Below are 24,150 nucleotides of genomic sequence, written 5' to 3'. Positions count from 1 at the left end.
TTTAGGCATCGTAAACAAAACCTTTCTGAATCTTTTGACCCGGGTCTTTCGAATGAATGAACGGAGCATACGAACTAAATATTTTTTCGATGTCAACTTAATATAAAAAATGCCTGCCATACTTCATCTCTTAATAAACATATCAAAAGAGTTTAATTTTTTCCTTTACCTAATAACTAGATTAAATCTAATTAATCCGAAATATGTGTGACCCTGATTAATATCTTCTCTTTCCATATCAATTGATACCACTGCAATTCAAAAGACCTTATAAAATGAATGTAACAGATGAAGAACGAAATGCAAGTGCCCAGCTGTAGAGTTTATACGTCGTGGTTTCGGCTGATTTAACAACTTTTAATACTACTTCAAGTGAATTGTGAAAGGGGCCATTATTCTTTTAAGGCTTTCCAGGAATTCATTCGGAGTACTTTATAACGATCAGAATGTGCGATAAAGCCGAATTTGATCTCTGCAGATTGTGTTTAAACAGTCGTGGACTGTTAATCAATGTTTTCGGGGAGAATAGTAAATTACAAATAATGTTGGAAAAGGCAATAGAGGATTTAATAGATGTTAAAGTAAGTTAAATCTTCTGTGTAGCGTGTTTTCAAAAATTATGTTTGCAATAAATCTTTAGTTAAATGATTAAGTGGTTGGTTTATACATCCCGTGCACTGTTGTAATGATGTATCCTGATATTTGAGTAAAAGGAGTTTGGTGGATTTTGTTTTAATATCTGTTTATGAAATATTTTAATAGGTTGTGGAGGATGCAAATTATCCCTGGTTGATTTGTTCTAACTGCATGGAGAAGCTTACGGAATTCCGGCTGTTCAAACGTCGTTGTGCCGAGTGTTTGTCTGTTTTCTACAATCGTATCCAAAAGGGGTGCAATCCTGTGACGAAAGATGGGAAAACCAAACGAGAGGAGGTCAGTCGATTCGTTAAATTTAACAATATCAGTAACGAAGACATATTTGGCCAAAAATTAATATTTCGTTGCATATTCTTGGATGAATATGAACAAAAACCATTTTCGTGTTAGTACGATAATTGTGATCAATCACAATTATTTTGAAGGTTAGCGAATTTAGTACTTCTTCCGGAAGGGAACAATGGATTTATTGAAATTCTGATGTTTAATTTCTCGATGAAATAATTACGAGAGGATTTTTTTAGTTTTGTTAATGCAGTTTCTTTCAATTCCCTAAAGAAACGAAATAAATCAGGATAACATCCATAAAAAAATTGGTTTTTATTGAATGAATAATTCATCCGATTTCAATTCTTGTTTCCTAAGTGGGTTTTTATCCTTTATTTATTCATTCAGTCCAAAACAGCACCATGCCAAAAATATTGGACAAAATCAATCGGTCTTCCTTCTTGTGTAGCGCACAGTTAGCATTTTGTGCTTATATTTTTCATACCCACGCACTGCGTTTTCACAATTGTTCTTTTTATCTTGATGCTATTTTTATGTTAAATGCACTATTATCCATTCTGGATGTTTCTTTCCTATCTGCATGTGATTTAAAAGATAGGGAAAAGGTATCCCACTATCCATGAGCCTTTACACATTTTTTCCCAGCAACTCTGCCATGACCAGTACGTGCCCTGGCAGGCATCTTCCGGGACCTCTTGCAAGGTCTTCCTCATGGCTGGTTGGATCCTATTTATAGACAAAAAATGGGTTCCTCTCAGGGCCACTTTGATGGGAGGGAACAAAAAGAAGTCTGCTGGGGTGATATCAGAACTATAGGGGGGCAGGTACCACGGACCGCCCAGAGTGTTGTTCGTCACAAACCTCTTCCCGGTCCCTTCTATAGGCCTATAACCACCTCAAAACTTGTGAGTAGAACAGAGCAGAGTTCCGGTAAGCCCCATGAATCATTTTCTTAGCCTTCTCAAGAGATTTTTCCAGTATAGCAGAAAAATTAGTAATTGCGTAAGGTTGTCAATTCCATTTTTTTCATTGCATGTTTGACAAATAGAGGTTTACAATACGAGATGCCCTGCCATTTCCTCATCTTGGAGAGCACTGAGATCAGTTTCGCGGATAAGCTAAGCATCATTCTCACCAAGTCATAGTAGTTTCATCCCACTCCAACCAAATGGAACGGGGTGAGGAAAAAAAACCAGTTAAATTGCATTACTTTCAGAACGCACTCTTTGTAATGATATATAACCCCTTTCATGAAAAGTTGATTCAATCAATTTAATTGCCAATGGTCGAATGTGATATTTCTTTGCGTAAACTCCCACGTGGTTCTCCTGCTGGAATTTTACAGAACAGGTTGGCCTGGAGGTTTTGTTGCCTTGATGCTATAATATTTTGAAAAGTTGATCGAATGATATTATTAAATTTTAATGCATGTATGCTTTGCATTAGTTTCCCAGTGAAATCAAGAAAGAGATTGATGACTACTCAATTGTAAGTGGCACTGTTGACAGTAGTGCTGTGGTTGAGGGAGATGACATGATCATTGTCAAAGAGGAGTTTGACGCTGCCAGTGGATGCTCAGCTTCTTCGGTTAGGGATATTGATTCCTCAATGGTCCCATCAATGCAGGAAGGTTGCAGTCATTGGTCAGATAATGAAGAAGCAGGGAATTTGGTAAGTGTGCATGTTTTTGTCATTAGTGTAATTTTTTTCCATCTGCACATTGACTCCAGTCATCTATTTCACCTTTGGTTAGTGGAACGGCCCCATGATGCCATCTCTTGACCAAAGAATTATGGCACTTTGTTTCATAAGGCCCCCGCAGATGTCAGTGTAAATTTTTTTGTTTCCTTGATAGCTCAAGTTTCCACTTGCTGAGCATCTGGCCAGCAAGTGGAAAGATCGGGCGTCTCAGTCCCGGTCAAGGAAATATTTTAGCATTTGTTGAACTCTATGTTCACATATCAAACATCTTCCTATTGATTTCTGTTGTTTATGTTTGACAAAGAGGATAATATAGTCCCGGTCCATTACAATAAGGAAACAAATAGGACTGGAGTGGATTTGGTCGATGGTACATCAGCCAATAGGAGGCCATGGAGTAGTCCCATGGATGCTGTTAATCATTCAGTGCAAAGAGCGGCAGTTGAAGAAGAGGACACTTCAGCCAGCGCTCAGGTGTACTTGATGGCTGGTGAAAATTTTCATGAGGTGGAGGTTAATGAAAGGAAATAAAGCCATTATTCATTGCTTTCATAGCCAAAGCCATTTCAAAAAGTTGATTACCATTATTGTGTGTTGAGTATGAGGTTTTTTCTTCTAGGTAAGAAGAAATGTATTTGCATTCCATGTCCGTGCACAAACCCTGAGTTACTCTGAATTGTTAGACCGCCTTGTAAAAATTTGTAATCCCTTTCAATAGTAAATGCAAGCAGTTGCACTATTATAAATCACAGATGTTTCATGGTTGAGAAAATGAGAGATTCCCAAATAATATTTTGCATCACAATTTTATTAAAAAAATGGGCCCAAAAATATTTTGCCTTGATGATTTCATTTTGAAAGGTTGACCATAGTGTATATATTTGGCATTCGTTTCATGGTGAGATGAGGGAAGATTTTGGTGATGCAATCACCAATGATGCTATTGAAATTGGTGCTGTGGATGTCCAAGATGACCTCATTGTATTAAAAGAGAAGATTATGATTCCAATTTGTCATAATCGATTACTCCTTATGCTCTGTTAAAGGGTGCTATTGCCATGGAAATCCAGTATTCAGAGTCCAAAGTATCCAGAGTCATTCTGTCAATCACATATTTTATACTTTTCAAAGGGAGAGGTTCAAAGTGCTTTCCACTGTATTGTGACATTTCCCTTTATAATACTTGCCTGTGTCAACTCTTGACAACATCGACCAAAACTCAACAGCTTGAAATAGGCAGTTCAATATGTACCCGTGTTAGAAATGAAAAAACCATTCTTTCAAAAACATTTTTTTTATTTTTCGACATAGTCCCCTTTTAGAAAGATACACTTCTCCCAACGTTCTGGCCATATTTTTAACCCCTCCAAAAAATAAGATTTGTCAAGCTCTCCAAAATACGCCTGTCTTGGCGATAACTTCCTTGTTTGAGATAAATTTTTTCCCCGCGAGCCATTTCTTCATGTTAGGGAATAAGAAAAGGTCCCAGGGAGCCAGATCAGGTGAATACGGGGGGTGCGGCAGAAATTCATGACGTAGTTCATGCAGTTTGACGGCGACAACTCTGGATCAGCTTGTTATCCACAGTAAGCAATCGCTTGTAAATTATTAATTGCCATTCTGGTCGACATACACATGGCCTCTGCTACTTTGCGCACTTTTGTTCGTTGATCAGCGAGAATCATGGTGTGGACTTTTTGAATGATTTCCTCGGTAACCACGTCAGTTGGGCGTCCTGGTCGCTCCTCATCAAAAACAGATGTTCGCCCACGTTTAAATTCCTTGAACCAGTATCTGTGGTCATAGATGGCAAAGTGTCCCCATAAACAGCATCCATATTTGCTTTTATCTCCTCGCATTTCTTCCCAGCCAAAAACAAAAAGCGAATTACCGAACGATAATGCTCTTTTTCCATTTAGCAAAAATCACAAAACACGTCTTACTCGAATGGCTGACAAATCCAAACGAACCTTTAAATCAGTCTGGAATTTGTTTCACCGTTGTTTGATAGCTGGCAGCACACAATGATAACATAAACTTTCCTCAGGAATGCCCTTTGTTGTCAAACATGGGTACTTTTGAACTACCCTGTACAATTCCACGGCAAGTCAGTCTTCATGTCTGCATAATTGTTTCCTCCTTTCATCCCATCCAACATCCCTATCTTTCTAATTCCTGCCCTTACATCCTTCATTGAGTTATGCACTTCCCTCTATGTATCACAGTCGTAGAATTCCATTGCCAATTAATGTGCTATCTATATCGATCATTATTCTCAGCCACCTTCTTTAGAATTCTCCCAATAACCCCCCTTCTTACCATACTTTTCGCACTCTGTTGTTTGATAGCCTTTCATTCTACTTCATCTCAAGTGACCCTTAAGGACTGCAGTTTCTTTTCTTCAGATAACAATAATTGTTAGGAGTATGTAAGTATTTCCATTGACCATTTTTAATCCATAGGAATACATAAATTTTTTACTTTCCATCATGGAACTCTCTTATTACTAACCTCCTGTTAACTTGTGTTTAAATATGGGCAATATCAGTTGATGTTGGAAGGCTCAGTAAATGCAGGTTAAGTGATTGAAGAAAAATTCAATTTGTTTTAATTAAGTGTATGCTTAAATTAATATTTTAAATTGAAATGTGAAATGTACAACTCTATATAATATCTGTAATGTTTGTTGTTGATCTTGTAGGATTATTCCAAATATGTAGAAATGCATATGTCTGCTGAGGTGGAAGTGGGCAATAAGGAGCAGTGTGGAGCTGGCATGGCTCAAGTTGAAGGAGGCCTGAGAGGGGAAGTGTTGCATGCGCAAGGTAAGGAGAGCCCAGGACTCTGCTATGCTTTCGCTTTTGTTACTTTCTGGTAATGAAGAACTGTTGGTGGTAAACTGTCATCGTGCCACTAAAATTTGGTGGTGATGACTTGTTTAGTTATTGTTTTTTATTCACCTAAAAAGTATTAATTGTAAATTATTATATTCTGATACATGTCATAAAGGATTAAAATCATTTCTACAGCAGAATTAGTTAGAAAAATAAATCGCTACAAAGTAAATTATTGTTTTAGCCAAGAAATATGTACAATTTTGGTTACCAACAAAACTAAAATAATTTGATAAATAAAATCCACTGGAAACCAAAAAGAATATTCCATAACCAAAACAAATGAATTGCATAACTTAATGTTTACTTCTACGTGCTGTCATTTTCCTAGTCCTTATCTTACTTTTTTCTTAGTTATGTCTTGTCAATTGTTATTGATTTATTTTGTGCATTAGGTTGAAAGGAGCAGCGTGCAATTACTGTATTTTAAAAAAAAAATTCCCTAAGAAAAGAATATCATTCTTTAACAGATATATTTCTTTTCCGATGAGCTAATATTCTGTAAAAGCTTAGTAAATGTTCCTTTTAATCCATGTTCAAGTCCCTGTCAAAAATATATCTGTTTTGAAAAGTTTACCTGCCAAGTCAACACTGGTTAAAAAGTAATGCAACATAGCATGGAACAACTCAATTAGTCAATTTCCTATATTAAGGATTTCATTTACAGCCACAAAACTTTGTTCACTTTACTGCAAGTCTGCTTTTTTTCTATATTATTTGCTCAGCAATAGCAGTGAAAATCCAAACATCAGTTTACTGCCGAGTAATATAGCATCGAAATTTTTATTCCTCATTAGTTGGGCTGATATTTAAGCAGCTCTGAGGGATTTTTAGTACCTACTTATTTTAAGTCAACTATAAACTGCTCATGGGATGTATATGCTGGGTGAAATAGGCATAAGGCATAGTAATAAAATGGGTAAAATTTTGTGCAAGGGTAATATTTTTTAATTGATTGGTGGTAAATGTTTTAATTGTCAATGAGATAAAATAATTTCAAAAGTATTGAAAAACAATTTTTAGATATCATTTTATAAAAAAAATACTCAGCATTTCGTATGAAATTCTGAAGATTGATTTCATTTGAATTACTCACTGCAAGCAATTTCCGGACCATTAATCTTTTTAATAAGGTATTTCTGGAAGCTAAAAAACATTCACCATACTTATTTGTTTTGAGTGCAAATATATTTGGCAGGCTATGTGAAAACCAAATTAAAGTAATGAATGGGATCAGCGTTAGGTAATGACAGATGCTCTGGCATTTTAGCGTAACTAAAATTGGAAGGATAATTGGACTGATGAGTGTGTATGTAAAAATGCATGTAAACATATGATTATAAACACTCATGAATACATAAATGATTGTATTTGAGCATGTGTACCTATATAGTTATTTATGAACAAATGTGTATATAAAAACTGGTAATATAAAATTTATTCATTGCAGGAATAAACTATTCATTGATTATCATTTTTTTCTTATTCTTTAGATGCTGCGGGCACTCTACTTCACGTTTGTCAAATTTGCTACAAGGTATTTGCACAAAGGGACCTTCTTCAAAGTCACATGATGCATGTGCACATTAAGAAGGGGATGCAATTCAGATGTAATGTTTGCTCGGAGGTGTTTGAGTGTAAAAATGACCTTGCAAGACATATCAAATCGGTGCACGCCCTGAAAAAGAAGCACCAATGCCAACAGTGCTCCAGAAACTTCAATAATCAAAAAGAACTCAGAAATCACATTTCAACACATTGTGGAACGGCAGCATTCAAATGTGCGATATGCTTGAAAGGTTTTGCTCAAAAGAGTGATCTAGAGAGGCACGTGTTGACACACACTGGTGGAAGGCCACACAAATGTGAGATATGTTCAAAAGCATTTTCACTCAAGGGAAACCTTAAGCAACACATGTTGACACACACTGGCGAAAGGAGGCACAAATGTGACATATGCTCACTAGCATTTACTAAAAATGGCCAGCTAAAGAAGCACATGTTGACACACACTGGTGAGAGATCATACAAATGTGAGGTGTGCTCGAAAACATTCACTACAAATTATACGCTAAAGATTCACATGCTGACGCATACTGGTGAGAAATCATACCAATGTGAGCTATGTTCTAAAACATTTGCAATAAAAAGTAATCTAAAGAGGCACATGCCGACACACACTGGGGAGAAATCATACCAATGCCAAATGTGCTCTAAGGCATACACTCAAAGTGGTGATCTTAAAAGGCACATGTTTACTCACACTGGTGAGATATCACACAAATGTTTGAGGTGTTCTAAAACATTTACAAACAGACATCACCTGGAGATTCATTCTTTGTCACATCCAGATGAATAGCTGCATAGGTGTGCATTAAGTTAAAAGCATTTAAACGTAAATTCGTCCTCATTACACACAATAATTTGCGCAAACAAGTAAAAACCAACTAAAGTTCTCTAACTTCACACTTTCACCGGTCTCCCAGAAAGTGCTGAGGTGATAAATAATGAAATGTTGAGGATAGATTGATACTCCAAACATTCTTTTCAACAGTTCCCTCTCACTGCAAGGTTTGCATAATAAAACACTAAAATTTTTTGAAAAATGTTATGGTTCACAGCAATTATTCTCCTGTTTTAGTTATTTTTTTAAAATAAAAAATTATGTATGTTACATTACTTTATAATTGGGTGTATCATAATAATATTAATTTCAACAAAAAACTTTTTCATCCCTTGAAATTAAAATTTCAGAACATTCATGTGACAATCTTTAAATACATTTCATTAATTTTCGCAATGATTTCATATAATGTTCCCCTTTTTGGATGTCCTATTAATGAATCAACTATGGCGCTTCAATCGCCATGTTTAAACTCCGTCTCCTAATTATTTATTAACTGTGTTGGGTTTGTTAAAAATAATAAATGAATATTTTTGCCTACTTCTGAGTTGTCAAAGTAGATGCATGCAAGTTGTCTTACCAATATTGTCATAATTTAAAACAGTTCATGGAAACAAAACTGTTAAGATTTTATCCAGAGGAAAATAAATTTATGTAGAAATTATGCAATAATTTTGAAGTGCAAAGATGGATGTTACAATATTTGCCAACAAAGTAAATTACAAAGTAGAATTTTAAGTTAATGAACCATGCTACGTTATATGTGTTATTATATGAATTATAGTGACATGTATTTAGCCTTTTTGAACCACAAGTTCTAAAAATAACTACAACTTAAATTGTTAGAGGGACACATAAGTGCCATACAACGTAATACTCGTGGAAGCGCAGAGCAATTTCAAGTGGAATATGTTTCTCTCTCTGCAGCAGTAGATTGTTTCCTTCCTTTGTTTATGTGACAAATAAACTACACATCTCTTTTGTGGTTTTTTTATCAATTTCAGTTGGGGATATTTCTACCCGATAATCATAATGGAGGATCTAAATGGATATTCAGTTTATTTTCCCTCCTTCAATGGTTTCTATGAATAGCATAAGAATTGAAAGCACACAGATTGACAAGTTGCCAGGATTACTTGTGATAGTACTTCTTCATGATAATATTTCTTAGCTATTTCTTTATAGTTTTGGAATTGGAACTAAATGACTTGGCTCTTTCACATAGAAATTATTTCCACATTCTATTTGAAAAACCCAAGTTGTTTAGTTTCAATTTCAATATGAAGATTTTCCACCAAGTGGCACCAGGAACTGTTTTCTATTCTTAATAATATCTCATGTATTTTTTCTTGTATTACAGTCAAATCTCGTTACTATGCCACCTGTAAGGACCGAGCGAAAGTGGCATAGTAACGAGGGTTTGTAAAAACAGCTTTATTTTCTCAAGTTACCCATCAATCCAAAGCTCTTAGGAATCGTCTTCTTATAGTGGATCTGTTGCATGAACTTCCGAACGGTGCTCCAAGGCTTCCTCTACTTTCCACCAGCACCGCACTGTGCAGCATCTCCTCTGCAATCTCCTCGAACGTGAAAGACCCGCACGTCGAGAGGTGCTCGTCGGCTTCGAGAAAGTCAGACAGCTCGATCTACCGATTCTAGCGTATCTTTTCCTCAGTAGTCAGAGCCTCCCAGATCTTGAGCAGATCTGCATCCCGTGTCTCAGTTTGGATCTCTTCGATGAACTCGGTCTTCCCGAAACAATTCATGATCGTCGACTGGCTGACCTGTTCCCAAGCATGCTGGGTGCCTAGTAGAGCAATTGAACTTGAACTCCTTTCCCTCATCCATGGCATCAAGCTGGTGGCACAGCAGGTGCGTCTTGTAGTGGCCATTGAGGTTCTTTATGATTCCTTGATCCATAGGTTACAAATTGGCTGTCGTGTTAGGTGGGAAGAAGACCAGCTGGATGTTGATCAGTTGGAGCTCGGGAGGGTGGCCCGGGAAGTTATCGAGACACCAGCACTCTGCTTCTCTGCCGGCCGAGTCGTCCGTCTGAAGCATGCAATATCTCCTCGAAAAGCTCCACCGTCATCCACGCCTTTGAGTTTGCCTCGTCCAGGTGGAAGACGTCGTCTGCGGAGACCTGCCTGAGTAAGGGCCGGAGAACCCGTTGTTGCCGCTCAAGAAGGGATTGCGACTCCACCACTCCAGCTTCACCCTGCACTGTCTTGAACGTGATGTCGTGGCGCTTCTTGAAATTATCCAAACAACCATCGCTCACCAACAAGTCCGGGATGTGCATCAGCTCGGCCAGTTTCATTGCCTTTTCGTTGATCGGGTCGCCGCTGACAGGCAGATTCTGTCCTCTTGTTTGCTTCGGCCACATGAGCACTCTCTCATTTAAGCTTCGGGTCGTGAGCCTGCTTCAACTTCTTGGGCTTCGATGGAACTCCAGCTTTGATAGCAGCCTCCATATCACCCTTCTTGCTGAGAATGCCCTTCATGGTGGCCCTCTTAACTTCGGCACCCCATTTCTTGCTAATCTCCCCATGTACTTATCCAATAGATTTTTTTGACCATACATTTTTATTTCTATATTATATCTTAAAATTTATATTGAAAAAAAAATTGAGTAAGTGTATTTATAACCTAAAGATTTATTAAAAAAATAAATCAAAGCATTCTGAAATGTAGAAACCACTTCATTATATCAATTCCATCAAAAAATGGTGGACGCTTGTTCGTTGAGCTTAATTTGTTTTAATTTTGTTAATAATTTTTATGTAAAAGAAAGCATTTTTCTTTGAACAAATCTTAATAGACTGTTATCAGAAGATTTTTAGGTAGTCTTTGGTAAGGTGGGTGAGTAATTATATTAATAAACTGAAGATCGACGAAAAATATAAAGCAAAGGATTTAGAAATATAAGCACAACTTAAATGTAGCAATTTCACTGTGGGAGGCTCCCTTTGAGCATTGTTCAGTGAAACCAACAGGAGGAGGACAAATTGCCTTTTGGATGGTGATCATTATATGAATAGGGTGAGCCAGCGACGTCGATATAGAAGACGTCTGGCTTTATTGTATCGTTTCCAGCCTGTCGGGACACCCTTGGTCTCTACATTGACAAGCGTAGAGGGGATTTCACACTGTAGGGGAGCACAATGAGGAGACTCTGGGGGACTAAACAGTGTCTTGATTGACGTTGGTCTGCATCCTTCTCAGGAGAGTCCATTCGAGGTGGATGCCCAGCATTCCTTGAATTCCTGTATGGCTGCAATGGAACCAGCACTCTTCGTAGGGATTTACCAATTCACCCACAACCTCTGGCCGGTCAAGATGTCATTCAGGGGTGAGAGGTGGCCCTTCCTCCGGGAGTCCTCCCTCGGGGGAAAGCCACCAACCTTGCAATGGTTTGCCCCGGTCCTGTTTACAAGTTTCCCGGGTCTTACCGTGCAAACTTTCCCCCTCATGAGGCTCTGGGGGTCCTCCCTCTCCCAATAGATGTCCTATGCTTACTATAAGGGTGGTGCTTGATTGGTGAGGTAGGAGGACATCGTCCTGGTCTTGGTCTCAGGTTATGGTGATGCTGGAGTGGCTTCAATTGAGTGTGACCGGGACGTACAATAGCCAAGCCTCCTTGCGGCCGACTTGAGATGTCAGGAGTGGTGCTCATCTGGGCAGGGAATCCTTCTTCCAACAGGGTTCGAGGTTACTTGTGTTCAGGACCGGGAGGTAATGTAACCAAGTTCCTCTGGTGGGCAGTAATTAAGCACCAATTCTGAATGTTCCTTATATCGTAAGTGACTGGGCTCCTCACCTTCTCGACAAGATATGGCCCTCTCCATCGTGAGACTAATGTTCTAGCTTGCTCTGATTTTAGCACCATGTTGTGCAGTAAAACTAGCTGTTCGACATTCAATGTATTTAATTATAAGTTCTTATTATGTCCATCATGTTCGACTTGATAGTATCTGTGCTAAAGGTAAGAACCTGTGCGTGGGCTATTTGGAGGGTACATTTCAAAACAATCGTAGGGTGGTTCCTCTGCAAATGAATCTAGGGTCGGAGGGAGAATATTGTTCCAAGGCACGTTAAGAACCCTGCCATGCATGAGGTAGGCAGGGGTAAATCCTGTGACTGTGTGTTCACTGTTACGATATGCAAACGAGGTAAAGTTAAGATGTTCATCCCAATCTTTGTGATCTTGAGCAACATAATGAAAGATCACGGCTACAGAAGACTGATGGATCCTTCCCAACCCTATATTCGCTCCTGGATTATAGGGCAAAGTGAATAAGATCATGCATATTATCATATACATAAATATATACACAAACATGCATCTTTCTTCTATCTTCAAGTAATTATAATTAACTAAATTCCATGTGATAATGAGATGAATCGCACAACTTGACGAGAAATCTGAATAATGTGAAAACACATCCAGTGATTGAGGTTTTGAGCACGTACATTACAGCTAACCGAAGATAAGGAAACAGTAAATGTCACAGAGATGAATGATCAGTTTGTGTGTACTATTCGTCATTTAATCAGCATCAAGCACTATATTCAACAAAGAGTGAAAGAGGGATGGTCGAATCCAGCATCATATGGGAATATCATCAGCACCAGCATCATAACAATGCATCCCAGGCAAACAATCCTTTCGTTATTACGCTACAAGCTTGTTTTCCTTTGAATGTATCACAATGTAAATGTATTAGCGTACCATTACTTCTTTAAGTAACTTATTCACAACGTTCTACAGTAATGCTACTTTCTTATTAAGCAGAGCAACATCAAATTGAGTAAGTTAACTTTAGTATTTATTGGGACAAATTGCAGGCAATTTTGTAATGTATTTTCAAATAATATTTTTTTGATAAATTTACTTACATCACAGGGAAAATCTTAAGATTCATTTGTTGATAATCATACTTGAAACTTCATTTGGCAACAATGCTCGATTTTAGCACTCTACTGTTGGAAGGGAGTGAATAAATAAGGTGAGAACTGGATACATATTCCCAACTTGCAAAAATTAGTATATAGTTTGCAACATTACCATCCGCCGAAGCTATTTAGGCTGAGTCGTGATGGGGGCTTGGAAAAGGGAGAGAGAATCAAAGGGAAGTTCCGGTGAGGATGATGACAGGACATGTTTGGACTTAAAACAGTAGTATATGTATTAAAAGTCCTTGGATTCGGATGAGAGGCTGAATGGAATAAGTTTGGAAGCGCAGAGACGAATCTGGTTATTAACAAATAATGATTTCTCACCGGGAAAAAATATACATGCGCATAGGTTGACCATATACTCCACGTAATGGAAGAAAGCCACACTTTTGCATTATTAACTCAGCATGAGTCCCGGAAGATTAAAATCTAAGATATATTAAAAAGAAACCCATATAAATGATTTTTATTAGGGATTTATGAGTGGTCAATAACATTTTCTGATGTATTTTAGCTATGTTTTCCATTTATTCCCATTTTTCCATTTATTAGTGTCTAATAATAAATGCCCCTAAATAAAAATGTTTAATATAGGAATTGAGTAAAAGAGGAATGGTTCAGATGCCAGTATTGCACAATGCCAACTAAAAATATTATTTCACAACTTTTTATATTATGCACACACAATAATACCAGCCAATAATAGCAATTTGATCTTTGCGAATAATAAAAAGTACTTAAACCTCAGTGATCAACCTGAAAAGTTGGTTTGGTTGGTGATGGTCGAAGCTGACCAGAGACATCATTCAGAATCAAAGGCAGGCCCTCCAGTCAGTAGCCAGCACTCCACCCACTGTCATATAACCTCCTTCATGAAATCATTGAAAAAGTAAAAGTTTTAATATATTTGTCCTAAAATATTTAGAAGAACGTGTTTTCTCTTCAACGCATTCATCAAGTTGTTTTCCTTCCTCTATTCAGGAGGGGTATGTCTCAAACCTATTCATACAGTCTGTATCTGGCTCTGGAGGAAACACGAATGAGATCTCATACGAATAATTTTCTGCCCCTTTTTCTCTCTCTAAGTATTTTTTGTAACAGTACCGTTTGTTCATCACACATTCTTGATAGGTTTACATTTTTGTTAAGGTTGCAGATGGTATTTGAAATTTTTGTGAACGCCAGTAGTTATTCAATCCAATCCGCCCAGATCAAAAGCTTTTAATCTGGGTGGATGGGATTGAAAAATGTGCAGCTTCCATCTACCTGAACTATTGGTTATTTAATGACCTCATCCCCCAGATGGACTCTGATATCAATCAAACCTTTAGATAGTGAAGTAATATATGCACAAACAAACTTTCAATACCAGAATCTATCATTTACACTAATGTGGGTGAGTAAAGAATGGTTTAAGTAACAGAATTCATGTATGTGGCTGGAAAAATGCCCATAATAGTGTGACTTGGGGAAAGAATTACATTGGTGACTAAAGCATTTAGAAGAATGAAATTGATGACACGTTTTTTTAACTTTTGAAGAACAGATCAGTGAAACCATTTATAGACTGTATCATGCTAAAGAAATCATAGTTTTTAAGATGAGGAATGAAGGAGCCTATAGATAAGTAGGACAGAGAAGAAGGAAGACAAAATGGCCGAGTTTTAATAAAGATAATGTTAGATAAGTAGAGAAGATGAGGGGGAGAAGTTTTTTTAATGGCATGATGGTAGATATGAAATATGAAGAACTGAATTAGGGAAAATATGGAGGAGGTAGGCAAAAGGAAGTAAAATTTGTACACCAAGCATTAAATTTTGTTGGGTCCATCTAAAATGTTATGCGTAGATTGCCTATGAATGAATCAGCATGTCACCCAATTTCCATTTTCTTAATTTATAAGAATAGTTTATTCATATCCATTTACATTACAACATAATTTACATGGTAGTTTTTTGTTTTAAAAACATCGTTGACCTCGGCACGTATGGTTTAATAAACATCCATTTAGAAAAGAGATGCCGTGGCTTCTGCACAAGAATGAGCTGTTTGTGCCAAGCCAACATTCTGTGCTATTGAGATATCTTGTAAAGCTGACCATGACGAACATCCAAGTAATTTATTAGCCAGTTTTTGTGATAATTTCTTGAAAGTCAGCTGATTTTCAACTAACGGCATCACTTTGTGAACCTTAAAAAAATAATAATTTCCACCATAGAAAATGTTGCCTCACAAAGTTTCTTCAAGCCTGGAGGACTGGCCTACATCCAGAAATAGTCTTGCACTCTGAATCTCTACAATCCAATTGATCATGGGAAGATTACCTGGAAATGAGGAAATATAGGAGTCAATGATTTGTCCGTAATAATAAAATGAATGAGCAGTTAATTACAGTAAATGCAAAGAATTTCATATGTTAAATTTACCCTATTAATTGAATGAATGATTCCATTTGTAGCTGTTAAGTCACAATTGATCACTTTTGCTCCCCTTCCAAGAGGCTCCCGATCAAAATGAATTTGTCCCTTGTGGTCTCGATGAACAGTGAGAATCACATCCCACGCTATGGTACCCACCAGTTGCTGCCTAGTAAAAGGCCATGGGGATGGATTTCTTACACTAGAGCAGCACATAATACCTAGAAAATGTAAAAATCAAATGAAAGAAGAATAATCAGTAAGGGCCAAATGTTGCAATCAAATGCATAAAATATGATGATTCAAATGCCATTGCAATAAATAATATGGTCAAATGAATAATGAGTGAATTTATATCCAAAGATAGGGGAATGAAAGAGAAGCAAACTACAGGCCTTCATTATCATAGTTTCTTTTTTATTAGTCATAAAAACTGAATGCAGCAGATACTGTGGTACTAACTAAATGTTTGAACAGTAATCTACATAAAAAATGTCAGCTTTAACTATGAGGGAATAATAATATTTGCCCAAGGATTGGTGTATAATAGGATCCAACATAAAACTGGAATTTCAGAGTATTCATAAACAGAGAAGGTTGGAGAAGTATACTTATAGATGTGTGTGTATGTATGTGTGTATGTATATGTGTATGTATGTATATATATATATATATATATATATATATATATATATATATATATATATAAACATATAATACATATAATATATATATATATATATATATATATAAACAAACATATTTTTTAGTATTTAAATCCTTGGATTGGTTAACTGCAGCACATTTCTTTCCATTCTACTGTGAATGAATGCAAGACAAGGCTGCATATTCTAAGGAGGCTAATGTGGTGGTTTCTCATTGCCTTCCACATATATTTTTTTTTACACATGCCTCATAATTTATCATTAATACATTTGGATACACAGTTACGATTTTTCTCAGGTAGAAATTTGTTTATTTGTCTTTTAAACTGAGTTATGTAATAATTTATTGTATAGGTTTAGTCCTATTGAGTTTGGTCCTAGGCTTGCAGAGTTGGTTCAATTGTATTTGATGTGCAGGTTGGACTGGGTTCTGGTATGCTGACTGTGGTAGTGAGAATTTGTATTGAACTCTGACAGATTTTGTTTCATGAATATTACTGTGAATAGGATGTTTTTGAATAGGAAATGGTAGCAGCCTAAGGATTTGAAAGATTGGACAGGCAGAAATTTGAGATTTAGATGAAATGATTTGAATAGCCTTCTTTTGCAGTTTAAAAATGGCTCAGGGGAGAGGAGATGAGCCCCAGAGAATGATACCATATGTAACATTGGAGTAGATAAGACCATAAAAAAAGCATTATTGGCTAATCTTTGCTCACTGTTTCCGTCTAAGTTCTCTGGAGGAAACATGCCAAACTTAACTTTCCTGAAAGACAGTTTATACGAGTTTCCCATGTAAAGCTTGAGTATTAATGGATGCCAAGAAATTTTTTGGATGTGATTAATTCTACATTTCCGTTATTCACTGTTGCTGGAGGAGAAAATTGACAGTTGTAGTGACTGTATCCTGTTGATCTTTCAAATATGACTGGATCCACTGCCTCGGCACCCCTCTTATTCCATCACACAGCAACATTTTAGCTAGAATGTCATGCTTGATTATGTCAGAGGCTTTGGTTAAATCTAAGAAATGGCTGGTTACCTATGCCTTATGACCAGGAGAGGTCAGAATGAAGTTTATGGCCTCACTTATGGCTGAAATGGTAGACCTGATTTTTATGAACCCATGTTGATGATGTGATAATACAAGAATTATTAAAATTATTTTTACTGAGGTGGTATGTAAGTCCATTTGGAAATATTTTCTCAAATGTTTTAGCGAACACTGGCTTTATAGCATTTGGTCAGTAGTTATTATTGGTTGGTAATAAGGTATCAACAGCAAAACCTTATCCTGAATTAGCAACGCAGAATTCTAGACACTTGGCAGCTAGGTCTGGAAATTCAAATGTATGGGATTCCAAACCTTTGGCAGGAAATTTGGTTGGTCCGATGATTATATTCTGTCAGATATTCGAAAACACACCAGAGAAAAAAGGAATATCTAATTCTGCTACATGAAATTTCCATCTTGTATAACTGCCTCTAAAAATGTCTTTTTCTAATTCAAATCCAGATGGAAGAGTGAATTTATTGAAGCACCAGGGGAAATCTTTGTCTAAGATGAGAATTAATACATAGGACTCCCATATATTAATGCAAAAAAAGAACTACTGTACGCAATAACTGGCAAGCAGCTAACAACTATACATTCTTTTATTCAAATTTATGGTGGTAACAGTGCACACTTCTGGTTAACTGGAATTATGTAGCCATTCTCCATTAGCAACTCTAATTTTTTTGCTCCTGGAGATAAGGACCCGGAGCAATTATTCTTTTACCATTTTATGACAATGGGATTCAAAAAACGGTTGTGTAGTGAACAGCAAAAGGTCGCTATATTGATATGTAGCAAATGAAAAGAAAGATCCAGGATATCTCTATTGAAAAATTTGAAATTACCATGAAAATAGCTCCAGTAAGAATTTATTATCAAGATGCCAAGTTGAAAAAAACTAATTATTACTGCTTTAAAAATGGAGCAGAGGTACTGCAAGATCATATCTGAGCTATGTTTAATTCATGCAAAATTGCTATTATCATTGTGTTCTAGGTATTTTTCTATGATAATGGATGCCTTAAAACCTTTTGTTCTCCCTCTCTCATTTTGAGGCCACCATCCTTAAAAATAAACATCCACTTCCCAAAGTGATTCTACCTGGAATTAGGTGAGCACTCATCACCCTCTCAGCCCATGCTTTGTCTTCAAGTAGTTTCTCGAGTTCGGGCTCCTCCAAGCGTCCCAAGGCATCATCATTAGGTGCCAAAAAGGTAAAGCCATTTACTCCATTTGAATCTGAAAGTTCCTTCTCCAACTTAGTACCCTTGATTAATTAATGGAAGAAACACAGACTTAATATCTGAACATGAAAAACTTAGAGACATAGTGAAAATTGTATTCAGTGGGTAATATTTAACTTAATCCTGTAACTTCATGCATTAATTTCCTTATGACGGGCATAGGCTACATCCAATTTACAATGGCATGTCATTTCCCATAGATATTGAAGACATCTCCTGAAATAAGGTTCACTTCCTGGACTAATTATGGCCCCCATATCTAAAAATGATAGACTGTGAGAAATGTCGGTCTGGGTACGGTTGACCAAAACCAAAGGAGACCTACTTAGTACACCAGGCAATAGCCGAGACATCCTTAGACAAGTATGCAATAGCAATTGAAAGGAATCTGACCTCTTTAGTCTCCTGTAACATGTGAATGATGTACTACATTCATCACTTATTGGCTTAAAATTGTTTAAATATTGATAATACATTTAATTACACCCTTTTTCATGCATTCTTTGTACAAATATTTAGATGATGAGAAATGCTAAATGAACTTTGCAGTTGATGTTCCTGGATAAGTATATCTCAACTACGAGAGCATCTTAAAAAAATAACACAATTTTACAATTATATGCAGGTATATCATACCCTAATACCTGCCACATGGGTTTTGAATAGAATCCCTGCATTCAATTACGGAAGCATTACAGAGACTCATATCTTTGTGCAGGAAATCCAAAAGAAACAACCCACTTAGAGTCAACCCTGATTATGGTTGGGTATATATATATACTGCTTAAGAGCTATTTGCAGCATTTATTTTCATGGAAAATTGAAGGGAACAATTAAATTATTATATTATTAATAATTATGTATAATAATAATGTAAAAAAGATGTAAGCATCTTACCTTCAGTATTTGAGTTAAAACAGAGAATGATGGATTTGAAGCCAAAGTTTCAAAAAGATTTCCTTTTGGAGGAACGAGAACTTTGTCTACAACATGGATTACACCATTGCAAGCAGATTTGTCTGAATTTACTATGTTGGCACATTGTACTGTAGCTCGATTCCAGCCAATGCCAAACAAATCCTGCAATTTCAATTTGTTTTATAGTACATGCATAAAATTAGGATATTTATCACATAGAACTTCCTAATATAAAATATAAAAAGGAAAACTTAGACATTTCTTTTCCTTTTTGGAATTATAACATTCATACTCACGGTGAGTGCATAATTTTAAATTGAAAATTATAAAGAACACTTTAAATATTAATACTATTGGGCACACAGAAATATTGCATAATTCAATTTTGTAGTTGTAATAGTTTCCTACATGAATAATCCACATTTTGGTGCTGAATCAATATTTTCAAAACCTATTGCTAAATACCTGAACCAAAAGTTTGTGTAAATATGGCATACAAAGCTATGAATAATATAAGAATGAATGCAGGAAGCAAAAGACACTGAAACCTTCTGCTACTTTTAAATGAATGAAACAAAACAAAAGCAACCCAAAGTGCAAAAAATATATGAATCCCTAAAAATAATATTGAAGGCAATACAGACAATAAAAAAGTAATACAGAAAGCAATGTACATGCTTATAAACTACAACCTACTGCAATTGTTAAACTTACCAAAACAAGCCGTAACTACAGGAAAGATTTTATAAATCCCTAAAGCTATTAATTATCACACTAGGTGCAGCATAAAAATGAAGGCGGCTGACTAAAATTAAGTACAAAAGTGAACAATTCCCACAAAATCTCAACAAGTTCACTCGACTGCCATTAACTAACAAATCCCTGCCTCCAAAACTTCTGCTACTTGGCATCTCCCTTACTTGGATTATCAAATATATAACAGATACTCAACATGAACTTAAAAATATTGACGTGAGTACTTACTGAAGAGGAGAGCATTATTCTGACAGTTTGATTTGGTAGCTTGGTGGTCAGCACCTGGTTGCTCTCCATGTCACAAGAGTTGATCATTGGGGTCACTTGATGATACATTAGGATATCCCTAACTTTTTGCTGCTCTTCCTCTGACAGTTCATCATCATTTTCCTCAAGTTCTAATTTTTCCTCAGCTGCCCACTTTTGCATAGCTTCATTGGTGGGCACAAACAATGTGACATTCTCCATATCTTGCATCATATCTGCCCATTCGAGGTATGATGAAAACATGGTTAGATTGCTGTCTTGCAAAGCCTGATTCACTTGACGAGCTGAAAGAGATTGATATATGAAGCCCACAGTACAAATATATGTATAAAGTACAACAAGTTAGCATTTATTCTTAACATTTTTGTCTAAATTGACAGTATTGTTAATAATTCAACTCAATCATAAATAGTTGAGGTCAAAGGGCCTAAAAGATTATGAGTTACATGTACAGAAAGTATGAATCATGCATCTTCAGAATGAAGTTTGGCGGAGAGAAAATTAAATATATACCTCCAATAGACTAGATGTACAGAAGATATAGCAATAGGGGAAAAATTTATCTGAGTTTTAATAATAGTGTGGTCATAGGCATATAACGGAATCTGTAGGAGTCCCTCGGCCTCCCTCATGTGCATGATTCAAGTTTAGGGCAGCCTCCTATCCAATGGTGGATAGGAGGCTACCCTAAAGGCATGCCGAGTATGAGCCATTAAGGTATGATTATTGCAGCTGTAATGACATTTGAGCAAAGGTTACTAGAAAATGATATAGCCTTGTTTTTCCAGTTATTTCTAACAGCCATTTGGCATAATTGGAATGCTCTCTCCTATATTTATACGGGATATAATAGGTTTAAAAGAATGAACTTAATGTTATTTTAATAAGGTAAGTTTTTAGAAGCAAGAGCCTTATTACACATGTAAAATTTAATCTCTGACAAAAGAATTGCATGTAAAAGCAATGACTGCAAGTGGCAAGTCGGGATTTGGCCACACTATAACACCTATGCATCATATATTCTACAGTGCAAAATTTTCTTCCACTTCATTTCCCCATCCATGGCTGTCGAAATTACTCTGTTGACCACAAAAATTCTTTACCTGAGGGTGAATAGCAGTGTCCCACAGGTTTGAACCCAGGACTCTCTAATCAGTTCTGAATTACTAGTAAGCCATGAGTTCACTTTTTAAATGCAGTCTCATTTACCCTTAGTGCCTCCTCTTTCAAGACGGACATAACAAAAAAATAATCCAAGTATTATCCAGGGTCAATTCCCACCTAGTAACAAAAAATAAATCAGACATAATTTTACATCATTTATAATAATTCCAGTACCAAATCTAATCAATGACTATCTATTGGTGGATCAGGGTAGGTGCAGTGGCTAATGGGCTGGATTCCCACCCTGAGAGTTTTGGTTTAAATCACAGTGGTGGCAGAATTTTTCAGTGGTATCCCCTACGTGAGGTGCTTGTTTTACCAAGTTACCATTTACCATACAGTTTGTATTTAGCTACACCAGTTAACATGATAGTTTTTGGGGCAGATGATTTTTGGAGGGCCAAGGACTAAGTGCATGAAACTTATCGAAAATGAACGTGGCCCATGATGGAACAAAATTAATTTTAAAGTTATTACAGTTTTGATGGTAAGATATATGCAACCTCAGCAAGGATAGAAAATAATTACAAATCAAATGACATTTTAAATGACTCCAAATGTGAACAATTAATGTTTAATTTACGTACAGGTGGGCCAGCAGCCTTACAGTCTGAATGAGCTGGGAGGGTCTCAAATAGGCCTTATATCTAGTATACGTATACACTCCCTATAGCTGTAAGTAGCCTACCTGCTCAGATTGTGTACTTGGAATGTATTGCAGAGCACTGGGAGAATTAAAGGAGATTTCAAACTTGGTGTTCAAGTGCTGTATCTTCATAAAAAATTAGTTTACCCAAAGCAAAAGCCGATTTTCCTCCCGCCCCACAATTCCTGGTTGGCTGGTAAATTCTCAGTTTTTCCCAGTTCCAATTTCTAAGTCATTGCATACCGTGATAATGACATTGTTTGCAATATTGAAGTTTCTTACCTGATACTGGGAATAAAATGGAGTCGATAAGATGCATCACCCCATTCGTTGCCACAATATCAATGTCACTGACCATAGTTTTCTCCACCTGTTCATTGCTTCCCTTGAGAGACAATTTCCATTGCCCTGCTTCACCTTCAATCCATTCTAACCTAAGATTTTCTCCTTGTCTTGAGATCGCAAAGGCATTGTAGTCTGGTATTTGTGGCACAGCAGCTGAGCACAAAGTCCCACTTACTACGTGATGATCCAGGATGCCTTTAAAGGTAAAATTGTTGGGATGTTAAGGAAACCAGTTCATCTCTTGGTCTATCTTTATAAATATAATACTCTGAATTTGCTATTTATCCATGCTTTTTGACAAAGATCATTCATTTATCCTGAAGAAAACAAAAAGATAAAATGGCTTGAGACTTGGCTACTAGCTGCATAAATTTCTGAAGGTATTTTTTGGATTGCATTGTAAATGAATGAACAATTTGGTTCATCAAATGTGAAAAATAATCTTGAAGGAATTTGAGTGATGATTGATGCTAAATGGTTATTAATAAAAATTGAAATTTTGGCATGCATTAAACAGAATAATAGATTCAGATCTTACTGCATCAGAAAATTGAATAACATGCCTTGTTAATGAAATGAACAATTAAAAAAACTTTGGAGGATGATTCAAGTACATCCAAATGCTGAATTTATTATTTTTCTTCACATAACTTACTCATTGTACAAGACTTTCCCTTGAAGAGATCATCACTCTGTTCCATTGTCAATTTGTCGAATGCATCGTCAGTGGGTGCAAACAAAGTCAGCGATTCATTTGGCGATTCCAATGCTTTTGCCAGTTTTTTAGCTGCACCACCCTTTTCTGCGTGCGATACCAGCAGAGCTCTGAACTTGGAAAGACGGGGGTGTGTGGCGATGAGTTCCAACAGTGAGTGTTGCACTGGAACAAGGACACGGTCCACGATGTGAGCGACTCCATTTGTTGCCCGGCGAGAGCCAATGTTCCTCTCCTGCATCTCCTCCTCATTCACATGCTCCTCTTTGTTCCCAAGACATGCGCAGTTGGCTGTGACAATCTTCCCACCCATGAGCGAATGCTGCATCTTGCCCCTTGCATCTTTTTCATTTATGTTAGATGCTGGATATACGTTTATCCTGATTGTGCTGTTATTATTGTCGCTGTACAGAACCTGTTTACCAAAAAAATGAGTCAATTAGTTGAAAGTTGACCAAAATTTCATTAAGGCATTTAAAAATAGTCAGTTATATCAATGTAATGATTAGCAAGTGGAATAAACATGCTTTGTTCATGCTGGATTTTGATGACAACATTGGCTCATTCATCATGCTTTGTTCTAGTTTCCCTGTAGTTAGTGTTTTCTAAAGTTAGTATCTCCTTTGGAAGGTGCCATTAATGATCATTAAAACCATTTGCATGGCTAAGGTGAATTCAAAGTACATGCTTTTCAATTCCTCAACGTATGTGCACATTGGTATGGTTTGAGAGCAATAAAAAGTCTTTTGCAAAGGAGAAAAGGTAAGAAAAGTGGAGAAATCTTACAACATGGCCCACCAAAAGTTTGGAAGAAATATAACAGGAAGTGACAACACACATCTAAAAATATAAGACATCAAAACTGAGGTGAACATGAATAGGAGGTGTAAATGCACATTATTTCTAAAAAGGTGAGTAATTCACAGATATATCTGAAGCATTCATTTGTGCACCATTTGCAAAATATTTTTCTGATTAAAAGATATAATACATATAACTGAGTGCATTAACTAAAATGGTGAGTAGGAAGTGGCATGGACATCCAGAAATTTG

At 36.5% G+C, this 24,150-nt stretch overlaps 3 protein-coding genes across 5 annotated transcripts in view; 1 reads left to right on the top strand and 2 right to left on the bottom strand.

Moving 5' to 3' along the window:
• The first annotated feature begins 327 nt into the window (after positions 1 to 327).
• Positions 328 to 10,568, top strand: LOC139685562 (zinc finger protein OZF-like). Of its 3 annotated transcripts, XM_071582507.1 has the most exons (6): positions 328 to 581; positions 763 to 933; positions 2,392 to 2,616; positions 5,348 to 5,471; positions 7,034 to 7,077; positions 9,434 to 10,568. In XM_071582507.1, the coding sequence occupies exons 1-6, from the start codon at positions 447 to 449 to the stop codon at positions 9,533 to 9,535; spliced, it is 801 nt and encodes a 266-aa protein (XP_071438608.1). In that variant the 5' UTR covers positions 328 to 446; the 3' UTR covers positions 9,536 to 10,568. The 3 variants fall into 3 exon arrangements, with proteins under 3 accessions (XP_071438608.1, XP_071438606.1, XP_071438607.1); XM_071582505.1 differs by lacking the exon at positions 9,434 to 10,568 and having other exon boundaries at positions 333 to 581; positions 7,034 to 8,578; XM_071582506.1 differs by lacking the exons at positions 328 to 581; positions 763 to 933; positions 9,434 to 10,568 and adding an exon at positions 2,043 to 2,123 and having other exon boundaries at positions 7,034 to 8,578.
• LOC139685569 (uncharacterized) lies at positions 9,950 to 10,330 on the bottom strand. Its single transcript, XM_071582517.1, has one exon. It carries the CDS (start codon positions 10,328 to 10,330, stop codon positions 9,950 to 9,952), a length of 381 nt encoding a protein of 126 aa, XP_071438618.1.
• A 4,215-nt stretch (positions 10,569 to 14,783) lies between the features above and the next one.
• LOC139685568 (transforming growth factor-beta-induced protein ig-h3-like) overlaps positions 14,784 to 24,150 on the bottom strand; it is a 64,304-nt gene continuing 54,937 nt past the window's right edge. Inside the window, exons 8-14 of the mRNA XM_071582516.1 lie at positions 23,038 to 23,512; positions 22,320 to 22,577; positions 20,189 to 20,511; positions 19,184 to 19,366; positions 18,144 to 18,309; positions 15,330 to 15,541; positions 14,784 to 15,227 (exon numbers count right to left, since the gene is read on the bottom strand). Of these exons, the coding sequence (XP_071438617.1) occupies positions 15,213 to 15,227; positions 15,330 to 15,541; positions 18,144 to 18,309; positions 19,184 to 19,366; positions 20,189 to 20,511; positions 22,320 to 22,577; positions 23,038 to 23,512 (1,632 nt within the window). The 3' untranslated portion in view covers positions 14,784 to 15,212. The remainder of the gene's footprint in view (positions 15,228 to 15,329; positions 15,542 to 18,143; positions 18,310 to 19,183; positions 19,367 to 20,188; positions 20,512 to 22,319; positions 22,578 to 23,037; positions 23,513 to 24,150) is intronic.

Source organism: Hetaerina americana, unplaced genomic scaffold (genome assembly GCF_022747635.1).
Source record: "Hetaerina americana unplaced genomic scaffold, ioHetAmer1.1.p SCAF_116, whole genome shotgun sequence".
NCBI classification, from domain to species: Eukaryota; Metazoa; Arthropoda; class Insecta; order Odonata; family Calopterygidae; genus Hetaerina; species Hetaerina americana.
The sequence above is the reverse complement of the archived record's forward strand: the minus strand, read 5'-3'. Positions and strand labels throughout refer to the sequence as shown.